The sequence below is a fragment of the Neolamprologus multifasciatus genome, chromosome 13, assembly GCF_963576455.1.
Source record: "Neolamprologus multifasciatus chromosome 13, fNeoMul1.2, whole genome shotgun sequence".
NCBI classification, from domain to species: domain Eukaryota; kingdom Metazoa; phylum Chordata; class Actinopteri; order Cichliformes; family Cichlidae; genus Neolamprologus; species Neolamprologus multifasciatus.
Window position 1 is genome coordinate 13,399,794 of NC_140451.1, and position 18,327 is coordinate 13,418,120.

General features: G+C 39.6%; 2 protein-coding genes across 2 annotated transcripts; both read right to left on the bottom strand.

Annotated features, from left to right (window-relative positions):
• Positions 1–380: 380 nt before the first annotated feature.
• On the bottom strand, positions 381–2,242 carry LOC146505177 (cofilin-2-like). The gene is made up of 4 exons (XM_085182077.1): positions 2,109–2,242; positions 996–1,291; positions 679–755; positions 381–538 (listed from the first exon to the last, which is right to left on the bottom strand). Exons 1-4 carry the CDS (start codon positions 2,109–2,111, stop codon positions 429–431), a joined length of 486 nt encoding a protein of 161 aa, XP_085038203.1. The 5' UTR covers positions 2,112–2,242; the 3' UTR covers positions 381–428.
• A 4,849-nt stretch (positions 2,243–7,091) lies between these two features.
• On the bottom strand, positions 7,092–16,561 carry LOC146505178 (calpain-2 catalytic subunit-like). Its single transcript, XM_085182081.1, has 21 exons — positions 15,200–16,561; positions 14,998–15,067; positions 14,719–14,837; positions 13,201–13,334; positions 12,934–13,102; positions 12,748–12,831; positions 12,557–12,642; positions 12,160–12,234; positions 11,562–11,722; positions 11,298–11,467; positions 11,192–11,203; positions 10,842–11,053; positions 10,657–10,693; positions 10,407–10,472; positions 10,274–10,331; positions 10,125–10,189; positions 9,938–10,006; positions 9,767–9,845; positions 7,654–7,770; positions 7,511–7,569; positions 7,092–7,425 (listed from the first exon to the last, which is right to left on the bottom strand). Exons 1-21 carry the CDS (start codon positions 15,434–15,436, stop codon positions 7,402–7,404), a joined length of 2,103 nt encoding a protein of 700 aa, XP_085038207.1. The 5' UTR covers positions 15,437–16,561; the 3' UTR covers positions 7,092–7,401.
• Positions 16,562–18,327: the final 1,766 nt, after the last annotated feature.

The window sequence follows — 18,327 nt, forward strand, 5'->3', positions numbered from 1 at the left end:
CAAGTGGCATATAGTGACATATGCAGGGATTCATGAAGTTTGTATTTACACAGGGGGGAAAAAAAAAAAAAATATTGGAGAAATTTCAAGGTACCAAGAGTCAAGTAACCAAAAAGAACAAAAAAAAGCCCCCTATAAAACCAAAAATGAGTAAAATACCATCTGAACAAGGTTGATTTCACAGTCTGACTGTGTGCCCAGATCGTTTTGAGTTTCCCTGTGTTAACACTATCAAAATCCCATTCAGAGCCCAAGCCTCCCCCCCACTTTAAGCTTTGTCAACCATCTCCCAACCCCATCCCCAAAAATCACCTTTGATGTACCATTTCAAATCTGTTTAATTGACCTCATTTTGACACAAGGAAACAAAGCAAAAAATATATATTTTTCATTCATTTATTTATTCCTTATTGCTTAATTCAGTGATCTCACACAGCGTGGCCCTCAAGCTTGACTACACCTTTTCCCATTCTTTCTGCAAAACTTTCCCTGGTTCCATAATCTGAAAGGTCATTCATCTCCAGCATGTGTTTGACTCCTGTTAGAAAAGATAAATAAAATAAAGGGAAAAACCAGCTTGTGTTAACAATATCATAGAATTCCAAAGTAAATACACGTAAATAAGAATGTGGCAAAACATTTTCTAAAAAATTAAAACAAAAAAAACACAACACAAACCTGTTTGGATCTTCTTCAGGGAATCTTTGGAGCTAGCGTATTTCATTTTTTCTTTGATTGGTGCCGTATCAGGAGCCCTAATGAAGAGAAGCCATTATCCGTGTGTCCAAAACAGACTGCTTAAACATTTTTCCTATTCGTGCAAACGTCTCCTTGGAACGACATAGACTCTCAAACGCATCAGAATCCAGACATTATGCTAAGTTCTTTTACTACTTCCTGCAGATCACTTGGGTGCAGGCAAAAAACACAAAAAATAAATAAAATAATAATATGTAAAAATGGAGGGAACACTCAGCAGAAATTTGAGGACTTACCACATCACAGCGACCAGTTCTTCTTTTCTACTTGATTCCTTTGTTTCAAAGTGGCAGTCATACATCAAGTAGCGACAGACTTTAGAATCCAGGAGGCTGATGAAGAACTTGAAGACATCGTCCTTGTCTGCCAGGTCTTTCTGACGGTAGATTTTATCGACGACGATGGCGCCCTCGCTGTCATTGATTTTGAATATCACCAATCTTACGCGTTCATTCTGGTCAGCATCATTTTTCACTACCTTCATTTCATTGATGAGGTCCTTAACGGCGTCAGTGACTTTAACTCCAGATGCCTGGTAAGAAGACAAGATATTATAAAAAGGGAAAAAAAAAAAAAAAAACCCTCCCACACACACACACCTGCTCCTACTACAGACATGTAGATTTGTGACACGCCTCTCATTTAAACAATGGGATTTATAAAGTTAAGCGTTGGGAGTAATTGTATTAAATACCAAGATGCAAAATGAGCACTTTAAAATAAATTGGGCCTTGGGTCGTATATCTGCACATATTCTCAACTTCGACAGTTTGTTCCGAGAGAAAAAGCAGAAATGAAAGATGAAGAAACAGGAAGCTCTTCAAAAAAAGTTCAGCTTTGGAGAGACGTGCTGTTCAGGCAATTAAATGCACAAACATTTAACCAACTTTCTTTAAGCAGCAATGTGCCAAAGGGTGTTGCTATCCTTTCCCCAGTTTTAAGGCCTTGAATCTGTCACATTCCAGTCATTGTGGAACAAGTTAGCACAAGAAACACCACCCCAAGGGATTCTCTCTCAACAAGTTTGAAGCACGAACGGAGCTTCCTCCATTTTGGAGGCAAAGCCACACCATGAATGTGAACACTTCTGCACCAAGAGCAAGCCATCTTCTTATTTCCTCCCACTCCACAGTAATCACATGTAAGCCTTACACCGTTGCTCTACTGACAACCATTTTCACACAGTTTTCACTTTTTTCCCTCCAAATTTGGTTTTAAAAGGAGGCTTAAAGCTGTCATCACTTCTAAGGCTGCATTGTTTAGCAGAGCGCACAAATCACACAAGAGTGGCAGCTCAAGCTAAAAAAAAAAAAAAAATCCTAGCATAGTTCTTTGTGAGAGGTACTCACCATTTTGCTTCTGATGTGTGACGGAAACAGGCAGCAGAGAAAAATGGCAGCAGCAGTCAAAAAGCTGAGGGGTCATAAGGAAGGAGAGCAGGTTGACTCATAGAGGAGGAGCCGTGTTGAATTGAGCACACCTCCAGAAGGCGGCCCAGCCCTTCGTTCCCAGGTGTGACACAGTTTCATCTGCAACCTCAGCATTTGCATTTAATCACAATTATAATTTGAAGCTTAAATCACAAGAAAGGTGTGCATGTGCTTAAGTGCCTCACACAACGTGAGCGTTTTTTGTTTTCTTTGTTACTTTTTTCTATGTGCTTTAGTCTCGTTAAGCTTGATATCTTTTATCTTTCTCAGGTGAGGCTCCCAGGTGTTATAGACGGGAGCGGCACATGACGTCCATATATGGAGAACAACCGCGTCTACACTTTTTAAGTCATCTGCAGCTCAGATGGATTTCTATGGCCTTATATGGTAATAGGTAGGATGAGCAAAGAGATGTGTCAAAAGAACTTATTTAGCTACCTGTGGAAACCGGACTGTTTCTGCACAGTGAGTTGTGAGATACACAAATGACTGTTTCAGGCCAAAACCACACTTATATCTGCGTGCATATTTGCAACTCGTGACGACCGGTTTAGAAGAGCATGTTAGTGTAAATGTTGAGTTGCCGGCTTCGTTTCTTAAAGGGTTTTTTTGTGCGTGTGTGACTCGGTGATGACTCAGTTTTGTTTTTATAGCTCAGAAAAGTTGCACCGCTGCTCTTAAAGTCATAGCACCACTAGCCCTGTGTTTCTCTCTGTCGCATTAACCTACATGTAAAAGAAGTGTAATCATATGCACATGACATACAAGTGTAAAAGGAAGGAGGGGCCTGACTGGCCCCTACGAGGCCTGCACCATGACTCTTTGAGCAAGTAATGTGCAAAAACGACAGGTACAAGGTACAGGGTGTACTTCACTGGGTATCTCTCTCTACTTTTCTTTGCCCTACTGCCTTACATGCCCACTGCAATTCAGAGACAAATGTAATGTTCACATTTATTTAATATTTAATGGTTTCTTTTTTTTTTAAGATTAGGATAAGTAGTATTCTTGATCAAGATAGGACAATTGATTGAAGTTCAAGTACACAAGCTCCTCTCCAGAGCGAGGTATTTAAGATTAATTTAGATTACAATGAATAAATGCATTCCAGTAGTGTTTAATCACAAATAACAGGACAAAATCCAAATGACATTCATGCAAATTTGAAAAGGCTTCCAGTCCTGTCAGAGTAACTTTACTGAAAGTTTTTGTTTTTGTGTACTTTAAAATCATACCCGTGCCAGAAGAAAACTGAGTCTCCAATCAATACATTCAGTAACTTATGTAGTAAATCATACTTTCTCTGTCAGCATCTTATCGTATCAGTAGATAACTTTTTCATTCTTTTCTAATCCTTTTTAGATAAAGGGCACGGTGCTTTTGTCAGGCCTGTCCTTTTAATGGCACCTCAGACACTATTTTTAAATGCAGATACTCTGCTTCAGCAGCACAGTGGCCTCTCTTCCTCTCTGTGGATTCGTGGTTTGCAGAGTCAAGAGTCCCGCCCCACATCCGGACTAACGTCTGTTCCAAAAAGCCAGGGTGTGCAATAAGTACAACGCCTAACATCAGAATTTGTGACTCGAACAAGACTTATATTTATCCCACAGTTGGGAAGCTGTTTAGCAAAAGGTGTGATCGAACTGAGCACAGAAAACTCTTTCATCAGTGTTCCTGAGATTTTTGTTTGTTTTTTTTATATTTTTTTGCAAGGCCTGTCTGCCAGAGCTGAAGGCAGCCAGCAGCAGCCACTCTCAAAGTTTTAAAAGAGGAAATACAACCCTGAACCACACAGGGCAGGAAATGGCTGCTGCATAGCTCTCTGTGAGTTGAATACTTCATGCTGCTGCAAGCATATTTGGAGTTTTGCCACAACCCACGTCAGAACAGCCGGTAACCAAATCTGTGAGAACTGTGACATCTGCTGGTAAATCATGGGTACTAACATGGTTGACACTGCTGAGCTTTTCTGTTGGCATTTGTCAGTATCCTCTTCTTCTTTCGGCCGTTCCCTTTAGGGGTCACCACACTTGATCATCTGTCTGTTTTTCACTCTATCCTTAGCATTACATTTTATCACACCAACCTTCTGCATGTCCTCCTTCACTATATCTATGAATCTTCTCTGTGTTCTTCATCTTTTTTCCTTCGGCCTAGCAGCTCCATCCTCAACCTCCACGGTCCAAATGTAGCAGAGTGGTTAAAATGTAATTTAATAATTGAGATATATAGGTTTTCTCTTGGGATGTTAGAGTGCCTGTAAACATTTTCTCTCATCATGTTCTTTTGAATCTGTTTTTGGTTTTTAAAAATGGTTTTAATTTAGGGTTGTTAGGTACATTTACTTGATGTTACAAACCTCTGCCACGAGGTGGCAGAATTGCCAAGAACAGTAGTTTCTACTAGGGGTGGGTTTCAATAATCGGTTTTCCAGTTCAAATCGATTTTACAACCACCAAACAGCTAAAACAGCAAATCAGAGCAGGTAAACTGATTCCACACAAAGACGTGAACACAAAGCGCGAACCCAATGCATCAGAATCTGCGAGATGTCGGCTTTCTCTCCCAACGACACGGACAGAGTTCCTAGTAAATATGCTTGGAATGTGTTGAGACTTTGTTGTGTCAATAAAAAAAGTTATAAAGCAACATTTTAATGAGATGGTTTATATGTTTGTAGTTGTTATTAGTGATCGGCACCTGCAGGTGCTAGAGACCGCCATGTCCTTACATGTGCAGCAAGACATAGTCTGCAGTCTCCAGTGTGTCCAAGCGTGATCGCGTGGTTTTGGTTTGGCATTACTTTGTTTATGTGTGTAGCCAGAGGCATATTTTTTCATTGGATGTTTTGTGTTTTTTGTTTTCGTATCTTATCTGTATGCCATTAAATCACTTCAAGAACTCCTATTATTGTGTCCTGTGCGGCAACTAGTTTCTCAGGCTACACACGCTATACTCTCCACGGCACATGTCCAAAATATCTCAGCCTTTCTCTCCAAACCGCTCAACTCAAGCTGTCCTTGAGATATACTCAGTTCCAGTCTTGTCCATCCTGATAGCTAGCTCTGCCACCTCTACCTAGGCCTCTGGCCTTTTTGTCACTGCCACGGTCTCCAAACCATACTTGTAACCCAGAGATTTATTTTGTGCGCACTGACCTCATAATTTGTGATTTTGCTCAAGTTTAATTCTAGCACCCATGTTTGTAACGGTGCTGAAAGTAAGCAAAAGTGTAACAGGTCCACTTTATATGAAAATCTACAAGTGTTATTATTTACAACATATTGAAGAACATATGATATATACAGTGACTTTACAGCTCTAAAGCTGCAGTTGCAGTTGTCTGGGCCTTATTTGATGCATGTACGCAGGCCCACTGCACGGTGCGGTTTAGAAATACATTTCCAAATTTTTACATTTGTTTTTCAGGAGAGTTTGTTTTCATCTGGGAATATTGTAGAGGTGGATTTGGTTTGATCTCTAAACAGTAATTCCACACTTGCATGGTCAAAAACCATTGTTCTTCTGACCTTGGTTTAAGTTTCTAGTCTATTCAAGTGTGCTGTACTGTTGCTGTCGGGTGTGGTCAGCACTTTTCCAAGGTGAATCCAATTTCTTATTTCTGCAGATGAGAATGGTTTTTCTTTGCGTAACGACTTTGTGAATGCTGAAAAGGAATTGGCATCAAAAACAAACTGTCAAAGTAAATGGAAAGGATGTCATATAGACCTGAGACATAATTTCCAGGCAAAAGTAACAGTGAAAGAATGATTTGCATCAAAAATGAATTTGCCTCATTCTGATCAACAAAAAGCAAAATTGTGAAATTGAAAAGTTATTTCAAGCATATTCCTCGAAACATCACATTTATTTCATGCTAGTTTTAAAAGGACAAAGTGGAAAAAGAAACAACTGACTGTTTTTTTTTTTTTTTTTTTTACCCAAATAAAGATTCTTTGAGCAAATGCACCGTGCTGTTTGCAGATTTAAAATCTTCAGATTCTCACACAGTTGCCATCAACTAATTGAGTTGCATGAAACACAAACAAACAAATGTGTAGATATATATGACTTTTCAGCACAAGCTTGAATTCTGCAGCTGAGGTCCTCTACAACATTTATGCACTGTGGATTAAAAAACAAAAACAGGCACAAGTTACTATCTATCCATCCAGTCACTTCAGTTCAGTTGAGTTTAATTCAGTTTTATTTATATGGCATCAAATTACAACAATGGCTGGTATTTTATTTTGCAGTGTAGAGACTCATGATTAAATGTGTAGCAGATGAGTTCTTACTTCTAAAAAAATCACCTCTATTTGACCTGTCCCATCCTTGTCCAAAGTTTTAAAGGAGTCTGTTGAAGTTAAGTGAACATTGAAATTTTATGTGTCATGTCAGCGAGACAAAAATATGATCATGAGGACAGTGAACCAGGCGGCACAGGAAGTCGTCAAAGTCAATGGTGGGATTTGCTTCAGTGTAGTGGCCACAATTATGTAATTCAGAGGTTTTTTGATTGTGAAACCTGAGGAAAAAAACAAAGGCAAAACATACCTGACTGCTTCAGTCTTTACTCTCTCAGACCTTTCCAATCTCTGAAAGCCTCTTAAATGTTAGGGCAACGGTAGAGAAACAAAAAGGGTGAAATCTTGCACTTCTCGCCGGCGTCCTCGACAGCATTTTGCATCTCAGAGGAGCTCGTGCAGCCACTTTGGTCTGCATCTCTCTTGTTGTGAGCAAGTGTCATATGTGCAGTTCACCTGTCACCACACCCTTTATTTTGCATGCCAGAAAACTTGTTCCAGCTCAGCAGTTTCAGTCACAGACCACCAACTGAATTTTGCTGAGTAATTTAAACATTTGACTTGTAACAAAAAAGAGTGCAGATGCCATAGTTTCTTAGTTTGTTTTATTTTTTATTTTTTAACACATTTTTATAGCTTGACAGAAGTTGTAAGAAATTAAAAGCAAAATAGCCACCAAGACTACCAAGTTTTTCCCTACTGAACAGAAATATTTGCAGAAAAACCTGAAAAACCAACTAACATGGCATTTTATACATGTCAGTCATAGTATAGGCCAAAGGGACTTTAGCATTTGGAATATACTGTGTGAAAAGTAAATCAGAAATGAAGGAACTCTCTGTTGATCAGCTGATCTTTCTCTGTGCTCCCATCTGAAAGGGGTCCTTGTTGTGTCGCTGTCAGGGCTAGTAGATTGCCAGGCACAGCCACTGCAATAAAAAACAACATTATGCAGCTAGCGGTCCGAATGAGAAGTGCTGAAAAACCAGCAGCCTTTGTTATATTCCTACACACCTGCTGCATGTTCAGCTCAATCTTGCCCGAGTCACCCCTTTCCAGGGTCTTAAACACTTCTGGTAAAGCAACAAAGACAAAAAGACATTTCAGACAGCGATAAAACATGTAGAAGAGATGTTGCTGTGTTTAGTGACACTTACTAAAGAGCATTTCCAGTTTAATGAGACAGCCTACAAAGCTGTCAAAGTGTATGGCATACTGAGCATCAGCGTAACGGTTTACAACAGCTCTCAGCACAGCACTGTTGATCTGGAACCCTGGGAAACAAAAACATTTCCATCTTATCTACGGTGACCATATTTTGATTTCCAAAAAAGAGGACACTTGGCCCAGTCATGAAGAACTTTAATAATACTGTTTGCTTAAAGAAAATTTTAACATATTTAAACGATGCCTTCTGTGTGCGGTTAATGAATGGTGAAATAAAAAATGTCATTTAGGCGTTTACAAGTCAACAAGTGCAAAAAAATAACATAAAAACCTCTGGAATTAAATAATGGTACAGAAATAAGGCCTCATCTGTATAAGAAAAATTACCAGTATTGGGTCGGGACAAGGGAAATTTCTTTTGCAGTTCGTATGAAAAGCTGCACTTGCACTTTGGCATCTTTTAAACTTTTAAACAGGCGCATTCTGTCCCGTCTGTGAGGCAGAACAACCACTCACAAAGCAGCAGCTTGGGGATGATGTCACACATATGGGTCCTCTGTAGGCCCATAGAAAAACTGGGACATTTTCATTAATCTCAAAAATCCCCCCGGACACCCCGGAGGTCACCGTAATCTTATCTCCATATATTTGAGGAAGAGCTGATGCTAGGGAAGTGCATTGTTGAAAAGATTTCATGTCTACGTAAACTCTACAATAACTTAGGAGTCGTGTTGCACAGCCTCACCCATGCAGGTTTAGTTCCTGTGGAACAGTACACCTGAATAGTACATACAAGGCGGCAGTCCCCTAACTGGCTGATATAGTTCTATTACTTCTTTTCCATGTCACACAAATTAAAACACAGACAAACATTAATATGCACACACATGCTTTTGTCTGTTTATGTACGTCTCAGTAGTCTAATACAATATAATCCAGGAAAAATAAACTTTTGAAATGTGAATTTCTTGGTTTTTAGCAAGCGTATCAGACCTGGCAGTTTCTAATATGTATATCATCCTATAGCCACAATGCCACAAGGAGTGACAGTGTAGTCACACCCTAAAGCACACTCGTTATGCTCTTTTTGACTGTTGGGACCATTAAATAAGACTTGAATCCACAAACGTCTGTACAGTCAGACTTAATGCAGTCAAAAGGTGATGCACCTGTTGGCCACTAAAATGAATATATGTTCTCAATGGTGTGCAAAGGTGTCTAAACATGAAGTGCTGTGAAAAAAATACTTGCTCCCTCCTTAATTTCTTAGGCTTTTTTTTTTTTTGCATATTTGTTACACTTACATGTTTCAGATAATGTAGCAAATGTTTATGTTAGACATTTTGTAACCCGAGGAATTACAAAATGCTGCTTTTAAATGATGATCTGTTGACATCCTAGGGTGGTAAAGTCTGCCCAGAGGACTATTGGGTGAGGGACATCTACACCATCAGCTATTTCCTGTATCCAGCTGTATCCTACGTGACCCCACCCACCCTACATATGAACTGTTTACCCTCCAGCTCCAGACTGAGAAACCCAAATGCAGTCAGACTGCAAAACTGCTCCACCCTCAATGCTACACCTTAACGACATGCTTTATTTAATAAAAGTTAATAAGTGTTAATTATTAATTATTAAACATCACGCCATGGTCAAAAGAAACTCAAGAACACCTGAGAAACAAAGTAATTGACGTCTTTCAGTCTGGAAAGGGTGTCAAAGCTACTGCTAAGGCTTTGGGACTCCAGTGAACCACAGTGAGAGCCATTATTCACAAATGAAGAAGACTTCGAACAGCGGTGACATTTCCCAGGAGTGACCACGGACTCATCCAGGAGGTCACAAAAGCACCCAGAACAACAAAACTACAGGTGTGACTTGTCTCAGTTAAGGTCGGCCTTCATGATCCAACAATAAGAAAGAGACTGTGCAAAAATAGCATCGATGAGAGAGTACCAAGGAGAAAACCACTGCTGACCAAAAAGAGCACAAAGGCTCGTTTCACTTTTGCCAAAAACATCTTGATGATCCCCGAGACTTTAGGAAAACATTCTGTGGACTGACGGGACAAAAGCGGGACTTTTTGGATGTTAAAGTTACCTGCTTTACTGGCAGCATCTCTCATCTCATGGGAGCTCATGGTACCAGATTTGTCTGTGTCATGACTCTTGAAGATCTCCTGTATGAGCCAAGAAGCCATGCCTTGCATTAACATATACACAGATGTGTTCAAGGATAACCAGCATGGATTTGAAACTATTTAAATCTCACCAAGTATTTTTGGGTTTTCTTCCAAATCAACTGGAATTCCATCAGTCCCAGCTTCCCATTTTCATCTTTCTGGAGACTGTCAAGGTTACTATGAAGCTCACCATCAGTTATTTATGTACTTTGACTTCCAGATTATACGATTACTTAAACCTAAAAAAAAATTGCAGTCAACTCCTTAATAGGATACATCCAGCAGACTGACCATAAGGCGACCTGTCTCAAGGCTGAATCCATCAGTTTTAATGTCAGACCCTGCAGGAAAATGACAACATATTTCTCACTCCAACTGTTAATTCATAAAAAAAAAAGAGTGCTTTAAACTTTTGTTGTACTCACGCTGAGAAACTGCATTGTTTAAAATTTTGATCAGTTCAAAGGCGGACACCTCCATGTTCTGTTTGAAAAGTGGCAGTCATTAACTTCAGAGCCAAATAACAGTAATAAAAGGTTCTCATGTCCCTCAACCTACATTGCCAGCCAGCTGCTTGAAGAGTTGCTTCAAATGAGGATCTACATCTTTTTCAGATACCTTGTCCTGTGAGAGAAAAACAGAAAAGATAAAAACAACGAACTGATCAATGTGGAATTAAACATTTAAAACCATGAATGTTAAGCATTTAAGTTTCAGGATGGCATATATGATTCAGTTTCAGATGTAATGAAGAAAGAAAAGCAGTTTTATTTTATGCACGAACAGCTGTCAGGTGTCACATTATTACCTCCTTTATCGTAGCATCAATTTTCTGCTCCAGTCGTCTGAGGAAAAAGAAACACACCTTTAGCACAGTCTTTCTGATTAAAAAGCTTACTTTTTTAGCTTTAGCTTTGCTTTTCAACTTCAATGGCAGTAGAAAGTAAAGTGCTGAAATCTGAGGAATTATTCTGCTTGTCACATTACAGATACCTGGTTGCAGCCTCTTTTTCTGTGAACACCCTGAGGATGAAGCTGCCGTTCTTGTGGGGATGGAAGGTTGAGGGAATTATGGCATATTCTCCCGGTGGGAGATTGAAGCGGCCACACACTTCCCGTGTGTTGATGAAAGTGGGGCTCATGGCTACATGTTTCTGACGCAGCACGACGTCAGGCCCGAGGCGGACATTTTTGCAACCTTTGTACTGAACAGATACAGAAAGTCAGGCTCCTCTCAATCCAATCAGTCGAGCTATGTTTGTGATTCCTGTGGTTTCCACTTTCTTTTTCAAATTTCAGCTTAAAAGAGAAGGAACGAGTTAAAGGAAAGTAGACATACAAACCTCTTCTGGAACCTGCAAGAAAGGAAACAAATATATCTCAGAAAATTTGTCAGCTGTCAAAAAAAGTATGTGATTTTATGAGCAATATGAAATGAAGCTAAGGTACCTTATAAATGGCAAAACCGATTGTCTCGAGGTTGGGGTCAACCTTCATCAGCCGTCGTCCATCCTTTTGCATCAACCCCACCAGAAAGGTGCATCCTTGCTTCCCATCCAAAGGATTATCATCCACATCCTCCAGACGCAACAGGAACTGAGGATTGGATGGGAATGTGGCTGGACAGCAAGTCAAAATAATAATAATTTTTATAATCTGGACCATGAAATGAGTTCTTATTCAGACATACAAGGTTTTTGATTTCATTCTAACCTGTGTGATTCCGGCAGCCGCCAGCAGTGGAGCCGACCCTCCACATCCCTTCAAACTGGCAGTAGTTCCAGTGACCCACATCATCACTAGTGAGTGTATCTGGGGTCAAATTACAGATCTCCAGCTTGGAGAAATTCCTGATGAAGTCTGAGTAGGACATCCTGAGGAGAACAATTTCTCCTTAAGATAATATTCGGATCATTTTTTAAAGCATGTGTCTTAATGTTTAAAGGTACTTTTTGTCCAAACCCTCTGCACGATTTAAGGAAACCACAAGGTGGCAGCATTTTACCGGAAAGTAGTTGACCAGCTTGAACAGGATTACATTTAAAAAAAAAAAAAAATTCTATGTTGTTGTTCAAAGTGGTATTACATACAGTCCAGCCTTAACTCAACTTGAGCTGATGTCTTTTGCAACATAATACCTGGATGGTTTGTCATTCTTTTGATCGTTTTGGCTCGTTTTAGAAACTTTTACACGATTGTTCAATGAAGGCTTTTTTAAAGCAGTTTTGATCATAAAGAGCTTTTTGATATTATTTTATTATTATAAAATTGTAATTTTCAGTCAGTATAATGTAGAAGCATGTAGAATTACCAGAACTCTCCATCTTCAGCCACATTGTTTAACTTCAACTTCTCATCTTCAGTGACGTGGCTCCATTCATTGGATCTAATTTTGATATTAGGAAGAATCCTAGTATTAATAAATAGTAGCTAATGATCCATCCATCCATCCAACCAAGCATCCATCCATGCCACTTATCCAGCTCTAACTTATTCCTGGTGCACAGAGGTGTTCCCAGGCCAACTGAGATATAATATCTCAAGATTGCCTTGTGTCTGCCAGAAACACCTCACCTAAGAAGCATCCAGGTGGGATTCAAATCACATGTCCCAAACTACCGCCACTGACTTCCGTCAATGTAGAGAACCAGTGGCTATATTCTGAGCTCCTTGCACTACCTTTATATGTACAAAATATAAATATTCACCCATCACTCCAAGGGCCTGTCCATTCCACCTGACCCCATGGGTTCCTGATGCGAACCAACTGCACTTGTTGCCCTTTAAAATTAGCCTTGAAGAATAAAGCACATTTAATAGGAATACAATGTAGTGCACGCTTTTTTTTGTTTTCTTTTTTAATTTGAATACCAGTTCAGAGTCTATATAATCCACGTACCTCCTCTGCACCGGTGAGAGAGTATGCATGTCCTTTTACGAGCTTTAGAGATGTAACTGCCTCTGACTCATAGGCACTGGTGATCTGAAAACAGCAAAATTTAAATCCAGTGTGATAATGTCTATCAGACTGATGTCATGCTTATGTGCAAAGTGTAATGCAAATCATGATGCAAATAAGACTTACATCAATAGAGCAACCCATCAGTGAACCCAGGCTCAGGGCCTTCTGAATAATGTGAAAGAGATTTGCTGGAGCCTCTTTTAGGTTGTATGTTTCTGCAATTCCCCCGGTGAAATCCTCAAAACCCTCAATAGTGTTTCCTCCTGTCAAAGCCTCGTAGCTACCATACACCCTGTCAGACACAAAGGAACATGGGTAGTGTAAATGTATATTTGTACACATACACGCCATTATGATGAAGCAAAAAAATATACGAGGAGCTATCCATACTTAGCGTAGGCCTTCTCCAGCAGTGCACTCCAAAACTCTGAGCCCTCTGCTGAGTGAACAAACAGCAGCTTTCCATCTTTGGTGGGCAAACGATCATCAACCACCACATCCACCCACTCACCAAACTGCCAGAACTGATAGAAAACATTGATAAGTATGAGTGCTTTTTTATTAATGAACAAGATTTTGAGATCAAGTTTGTTGAACTGTTAACTTAGCACTGTTACCCGAGCTTCTGGTCGGTTCTTAGTGACAGGTTATACATAATCTGGTGAACGGACGGGTTCTTAAAGCACTTTCCTAGTCTGTTTGCACACCCAAAGCACCCCAAACCTCTGAAAACATTAAATACACACTCGTCTTGTAAAAGTACAAGGAGACTTTTTTCCACGGGTGCGATTATTCTATCATCTAACTAGGCAAATAATAAGTAACTTCTCTAAATGCTTTCTTTTTTTCTCAAAGATTTATTTATTGCTTTTCCAACAACATTTTAACCAACAGGAAGAGAGAGTTCAAATAAAATAGAGGAGGAAATTAATAAAAAAAAGTGTATAATAGTAATGTATGTACATCGTGTATGAACAGTGTTGAGGAAACACATAGATATAGTTATACATACTCTCCCATGTAGATCATTCAGATATTATTACAGAAAAAAAAAAAATATAGATAAGTAAAACAAAGCAAAACAAAACAACCCCCCCCCCCAAAAAAAACAAACAAACAAAAAAACCCAAAACAAAAACAACCCCCCCCCCCCCAAAAAAAAAAAACAACAACAAAAAAAACAAGGGTTAACAGACAGTGCTCCAGAAAAAAACAGGTATAACACAGTGAGACATAGGTTTAAGTGCATTATTCCAGGGCTTCGGGCTGAAGTTTAGTCCAAGGGTGTCAAGTTACTAAATGCTTTCTCATACATTTTTACTGTATGTGTGTGCGTGTGTGTGTGTGTGTGTGTGGGGGGGGGGGTGTTGGCAAGCACATCACCTGGACATGCCCTCAGGGGTTGTCAACATTGTCAACATTGTGACACGTAGTAAGCGCTGGGGCTTGTTAAAACCTATCCAAACACTAGTGCTGTGTGATATTGCAAAATTTGGTGTCGATCTGATAGCAAGTAAATACGGAGCCAGTATCGTTGAATTCAATTAAAAAGGGAACTGTAGTGGGGATCTGCCTGCCGAGAGTTATGAGATGAATCATTATCAGTTTTCAAATTCTGAAGACATTTTAAGGACCACTAAATCTTTGTGATTTATACTAGTTAATTTTACAAATAGTAATCCACAATACACAAACAATTTTTTTAGACACTGAATGTAAATGCGCTTGTTTCACAAGGTCTTTGGCTCAACCCCTGTTGTTTAAATAGGCTATAAATAACATATACAGTCAGCACAAAAAGGTTCAGTATTATATGTATGTCACTTCTTACCAAAAGTGTAATTTTATTTAGAATTTATTAACAAAACCAGATAAGAAAATTAGCAAGTGAAGCAAAAATTTCCTGACCTGAAAGTGAAATATCCCAGCATAACCTTCAGTAAAGCTTTGGTCAGGAGGCACCACACGAGCCAGAATGTCCTGGTTCAAAGTCAGAGAAGCTATGGCAGCTAAGAGCCAGCAGTCACCTGCACGGTAAGGACAGATATATGACTACATGCTCTGAGATTGGGCAACAACAGCGTAGCAGCTTTGCAACCAACAAACAACCATTGCAGAATATGTGGGTGCTACTCACAAATGTCTAAAAAACACAGCTCACCTCATCATTGAGCTGTCATCACTTACCCAGACTTCCCTGCTGAATGTCCGTCCTTGTAGCGCCGTCATCAATGAACTGAGGGTTGGAACAAAGCTCCTACAATGAAAGCAAAACATCCTTCAGTAATGGGAAGTACAGTATAATTAGATTAATGAATAAAATAATGAAAGTCTTGTAAATATGATATGTTTGTGTTAAAAATGATTGTTTGCTTTGTTTGCCTCTTACCGTTGGCCTCTTCCAAACGATGCCCTTAGTCTTTGATGAGTATGGTCCCAGCTGGTTGTAGCCCAGTGATTTAGGCTCAGGAGGAAAGCGATCATCCTGAAACAGGCTGCCGGTCTCCAGACACTGCTGCCGCAGAGCCTCATAATCTTGCTTGTAGAATTTCACTGCCTGTGTGTTGGTGCCAATGCCCAATTCCCTGTCTTGCTGACGGGCCAGTCGACTTGCTGTAGATGTCATCTTCACAACTCTGTATGTAGAATCCGGTCGCAGTAAATATCCTTCTTTGTCCTTTCTTTCAGGCTTCACTGATGAACAAATCTTTCGCCAGGTGAACACAATCCGAAGTACCTTTGTGTCAGCCTTCTTTATAGCTCTCTCAGGTACTTGGAACACGGGGTCAGGTGACAAATAGGGTGGGGCTGCTAGGACAGGTGAGGCAAACAGCAGCCAACAGCAGCTCTAAGCAAATCTGCACTAACATGGCAGTGACCACAACTGAAAGACAAATATGGACTACACCCAAGGGACATTCTCATCCTACATTTTACCATAACCCAAAAAAATAGAGATGTTTTCTCTCCAAGCGTGATTGCATGTGGTAACTATAGTTAAGAGTTGTGAAAAGGACTCTTAGCAACCATCAAACTGAGCTTGAAAACAACTGGGATCTAAATGACAGTGCAACACTAAGCCTGGTTGATGCACAGATCCAATTGCGTGTAAACATATATTCTTATTTATCACATCCTCCATGCAGAGCACAGCAAAGTTAAGCCTTACTCAAACACTTCCTAAAGTCAGTTTGATCAGGAGTTACACTGACTGCAAGCTGTTGGCACGAGTTGTTGTTTTTTTCTCTTTTAACAGAACACGATTCATGTGCAAAAGGCAGGAACACAGACACCTGAATACATAAGACTTCTTTTAAGAGCCGATTTCCATCTTAAGCAGAATTTTAAGTCACACCCAATAGATAAACGGTGTCTTCCCAGATAATAATTCTGGGTTTATCCAACACTGGAGCAAAAGCAGCTCATTGAACGTTGCATCATAAACCCCTAACCGCTGTGTTTACACTGTCTTGTTTATGAACATAACATGGATAATGAGTGTCAAAAACAAGCATAGCCTTCGGGCTTAATAATTCATTATTATTTACCACAGGGTGGGACTGCACTGAGCTCCCTGTTGCAGCTACTGTGAACCAAAAGTTTTGCATGAGAGACAAAAGCAGGAAGAAGGCACAATACAGATTTCCTGGGGCGGACTCAAAAACAGGACATTAATCACATGGTGTCTGTTACCTTTGACAAACAGACTTCACCTGCTGTCTTTGTGTCAGCAAAATTTAATGTTGGTCTTACTGCAACATTGCTTTACCAGAACACAACAAAGCAACACTCTTACAGCTAAATAAATCGAATCCATCTATAAGTACAACAGTTTTTGTGTTTTATGACATGTTGTTTTAGTTCTCTGCAAAGGCCTCAGCCGATTCACAGACTTGAACTGCAATATTAACTTTTTTGGCCACTTGGAGGCACTGTGTTAGTTGCGTATTTTTAACATCCGTTAAAAACAGGCCAGTTCAAATACCTGCACCTGAACAAAGGATAAGATCATATTTACACCAGCTATATTTGTGTGTACCTTAATCTTTGTCAAGGGCGTAGATTTGGTTTTGGCATTGGCGGGGACGGATGATTCAACCACTGAACCCTGCCCTGTTTCTTTTTTTTCCTTTTTTGTCTTTGCTTCTTGATAAAAAAGGAGAAATATACTTGCCTACATATGCTATTCTACATGCTTTTAAACCATTTAAAATTACAATTCATAGTTTTATATGTGAATTGTATAATAATTAAATTACTATTAAACAAATGACTGACTAAGTATTTTATACTTTAGTTTACTTCAGCCATATTCCATATAAATCAGGTATCATACAAACATAAAAATAGCTTCAAATACAGTCATGACAATAAAAGAATATGACTTCAAGGACTTAACAACATTACTTCAGTTATACTACACCAACATCTCTGACACATTAGCACTAAGGGAACACTGAATGACCTGGTGGGTTTTGTCCATAAAACTACTCATCTAAGATTACCACAAAGTAAAAGATCTGTCAGCAAAATTATGCAACATTTTAGGCACTGTTGCCCCGATCAAGTCAGTGAGCTGGGATTTTCTATTCTAAACACGAACTACTGTTACAGCAACAGACATGGACTACTGGTGTCCCACACAACAACTCAATGTCCACTATGTGAAGCAGCCAAACACATGCCTGCTCCTCTCGTTAACTGAGATAAACTGCTGGCATATTGGTTTTACATCTATACTGTCCAGTCTCTCCTGGTGGACATACAGCAGCATTGTTTAATCTCATTTGACTCATTGTTAACTTTAGCCATGTTTTTAGTCTTCTGAGAGCACTGAAGCTTCTTTCAGCCTCAGTACATGCGTTTTATCCTCAGATTACAATTATTATTATATCCTTGCTTTGCCTCACCTTTGGCCCTGGCTCTTCCCCTCTGACTGCACTAGGACATATTGCCACCTGATAAAATAACACATGGTTTCGTGCCATATACAAAGTGAGACATGTCAATTCAGATTCTTTGTCAAATATACACTAATGAATCAATTTACGTCAGCAGCCTAACAGTTGTCATGATAATAAATACTACATAAATACAGGCTTGCCGCTGCTAAAACTAAACAGAGCTCCCTGAAAGGCTCAGCCAATCACACTGGCCATATTTGTCACATGACGTAGGACTCCAGTAGAGAAAGTAATTTAACTCTTTCTGCTCCGCTGGGTGACGCTGACAGATCGGTTTTTTTTCTTTCTATCGGGTTTGTTTTTCTTTACTCGAAGAGATCAAATTATTGGTGGAGACAATTCAATAATCGCTGAATATTGGTGGGGACATGTCCCTTCCGTCCATGCCAAATCTACGCCCTTGATCCTTGTAGTCATTTATAACACTTTATCTCCCTGGTAATAATTATTTGGTGTTATCAAAGTGTTTGCTATAGATCAGCGCAGAATTTCACCCAGCTGAACATTACACACGAGCTTATGATTAACCTTTATAGCGATGATATTAAACTCT

What these genes read in the sequence shown, in the direction of transcription:
- LOC146505177 (XM_085182077.1), bottom strand. An exon ending in GAACTGGTCGCTGTGATGTG is followed by an intron (nt 756 to 995) that starts GTAAGTCCTCAA and finishes TCTCTTCATTAG; the next exon opens with GGCTCCTGATACGGCACCAA. An exon ending in CCTGAAGAAGATCCAAACAG is followed by an intron (nt 539 to 678) that starts GTTTGTGTTGTG and finishes CTTTTCTAACAG; the next exon opens with GAGTCAAACACATGCTGGAG.
- LOC146505178 (XM_085182081.1), bottom strand. Translation starts at nt 15,436, where the DNA reads ATGACATCTACAGCAAGTCGACTGGCCCGTCAGCAAGACAGGGAATTG. An exon ending in CTGGGATATTTCACTTTCAG is followed by an intron (nt 13,335 to 14,718) that starts GTCAGGAAATTT and finishes GTTTTCTATCAG; the next exon opens with TTCTGGCAGTTTGGTGAGTG. An exon ending in TGATGGGTTGCTCTATTGAT is followed by an intron (nt 12,832 to 12,933) that starts GTAAGTCTTATT and finishes TGCTGTTTTCAG; the next exon opens with ATCACCAGTGCCTATGAGTC.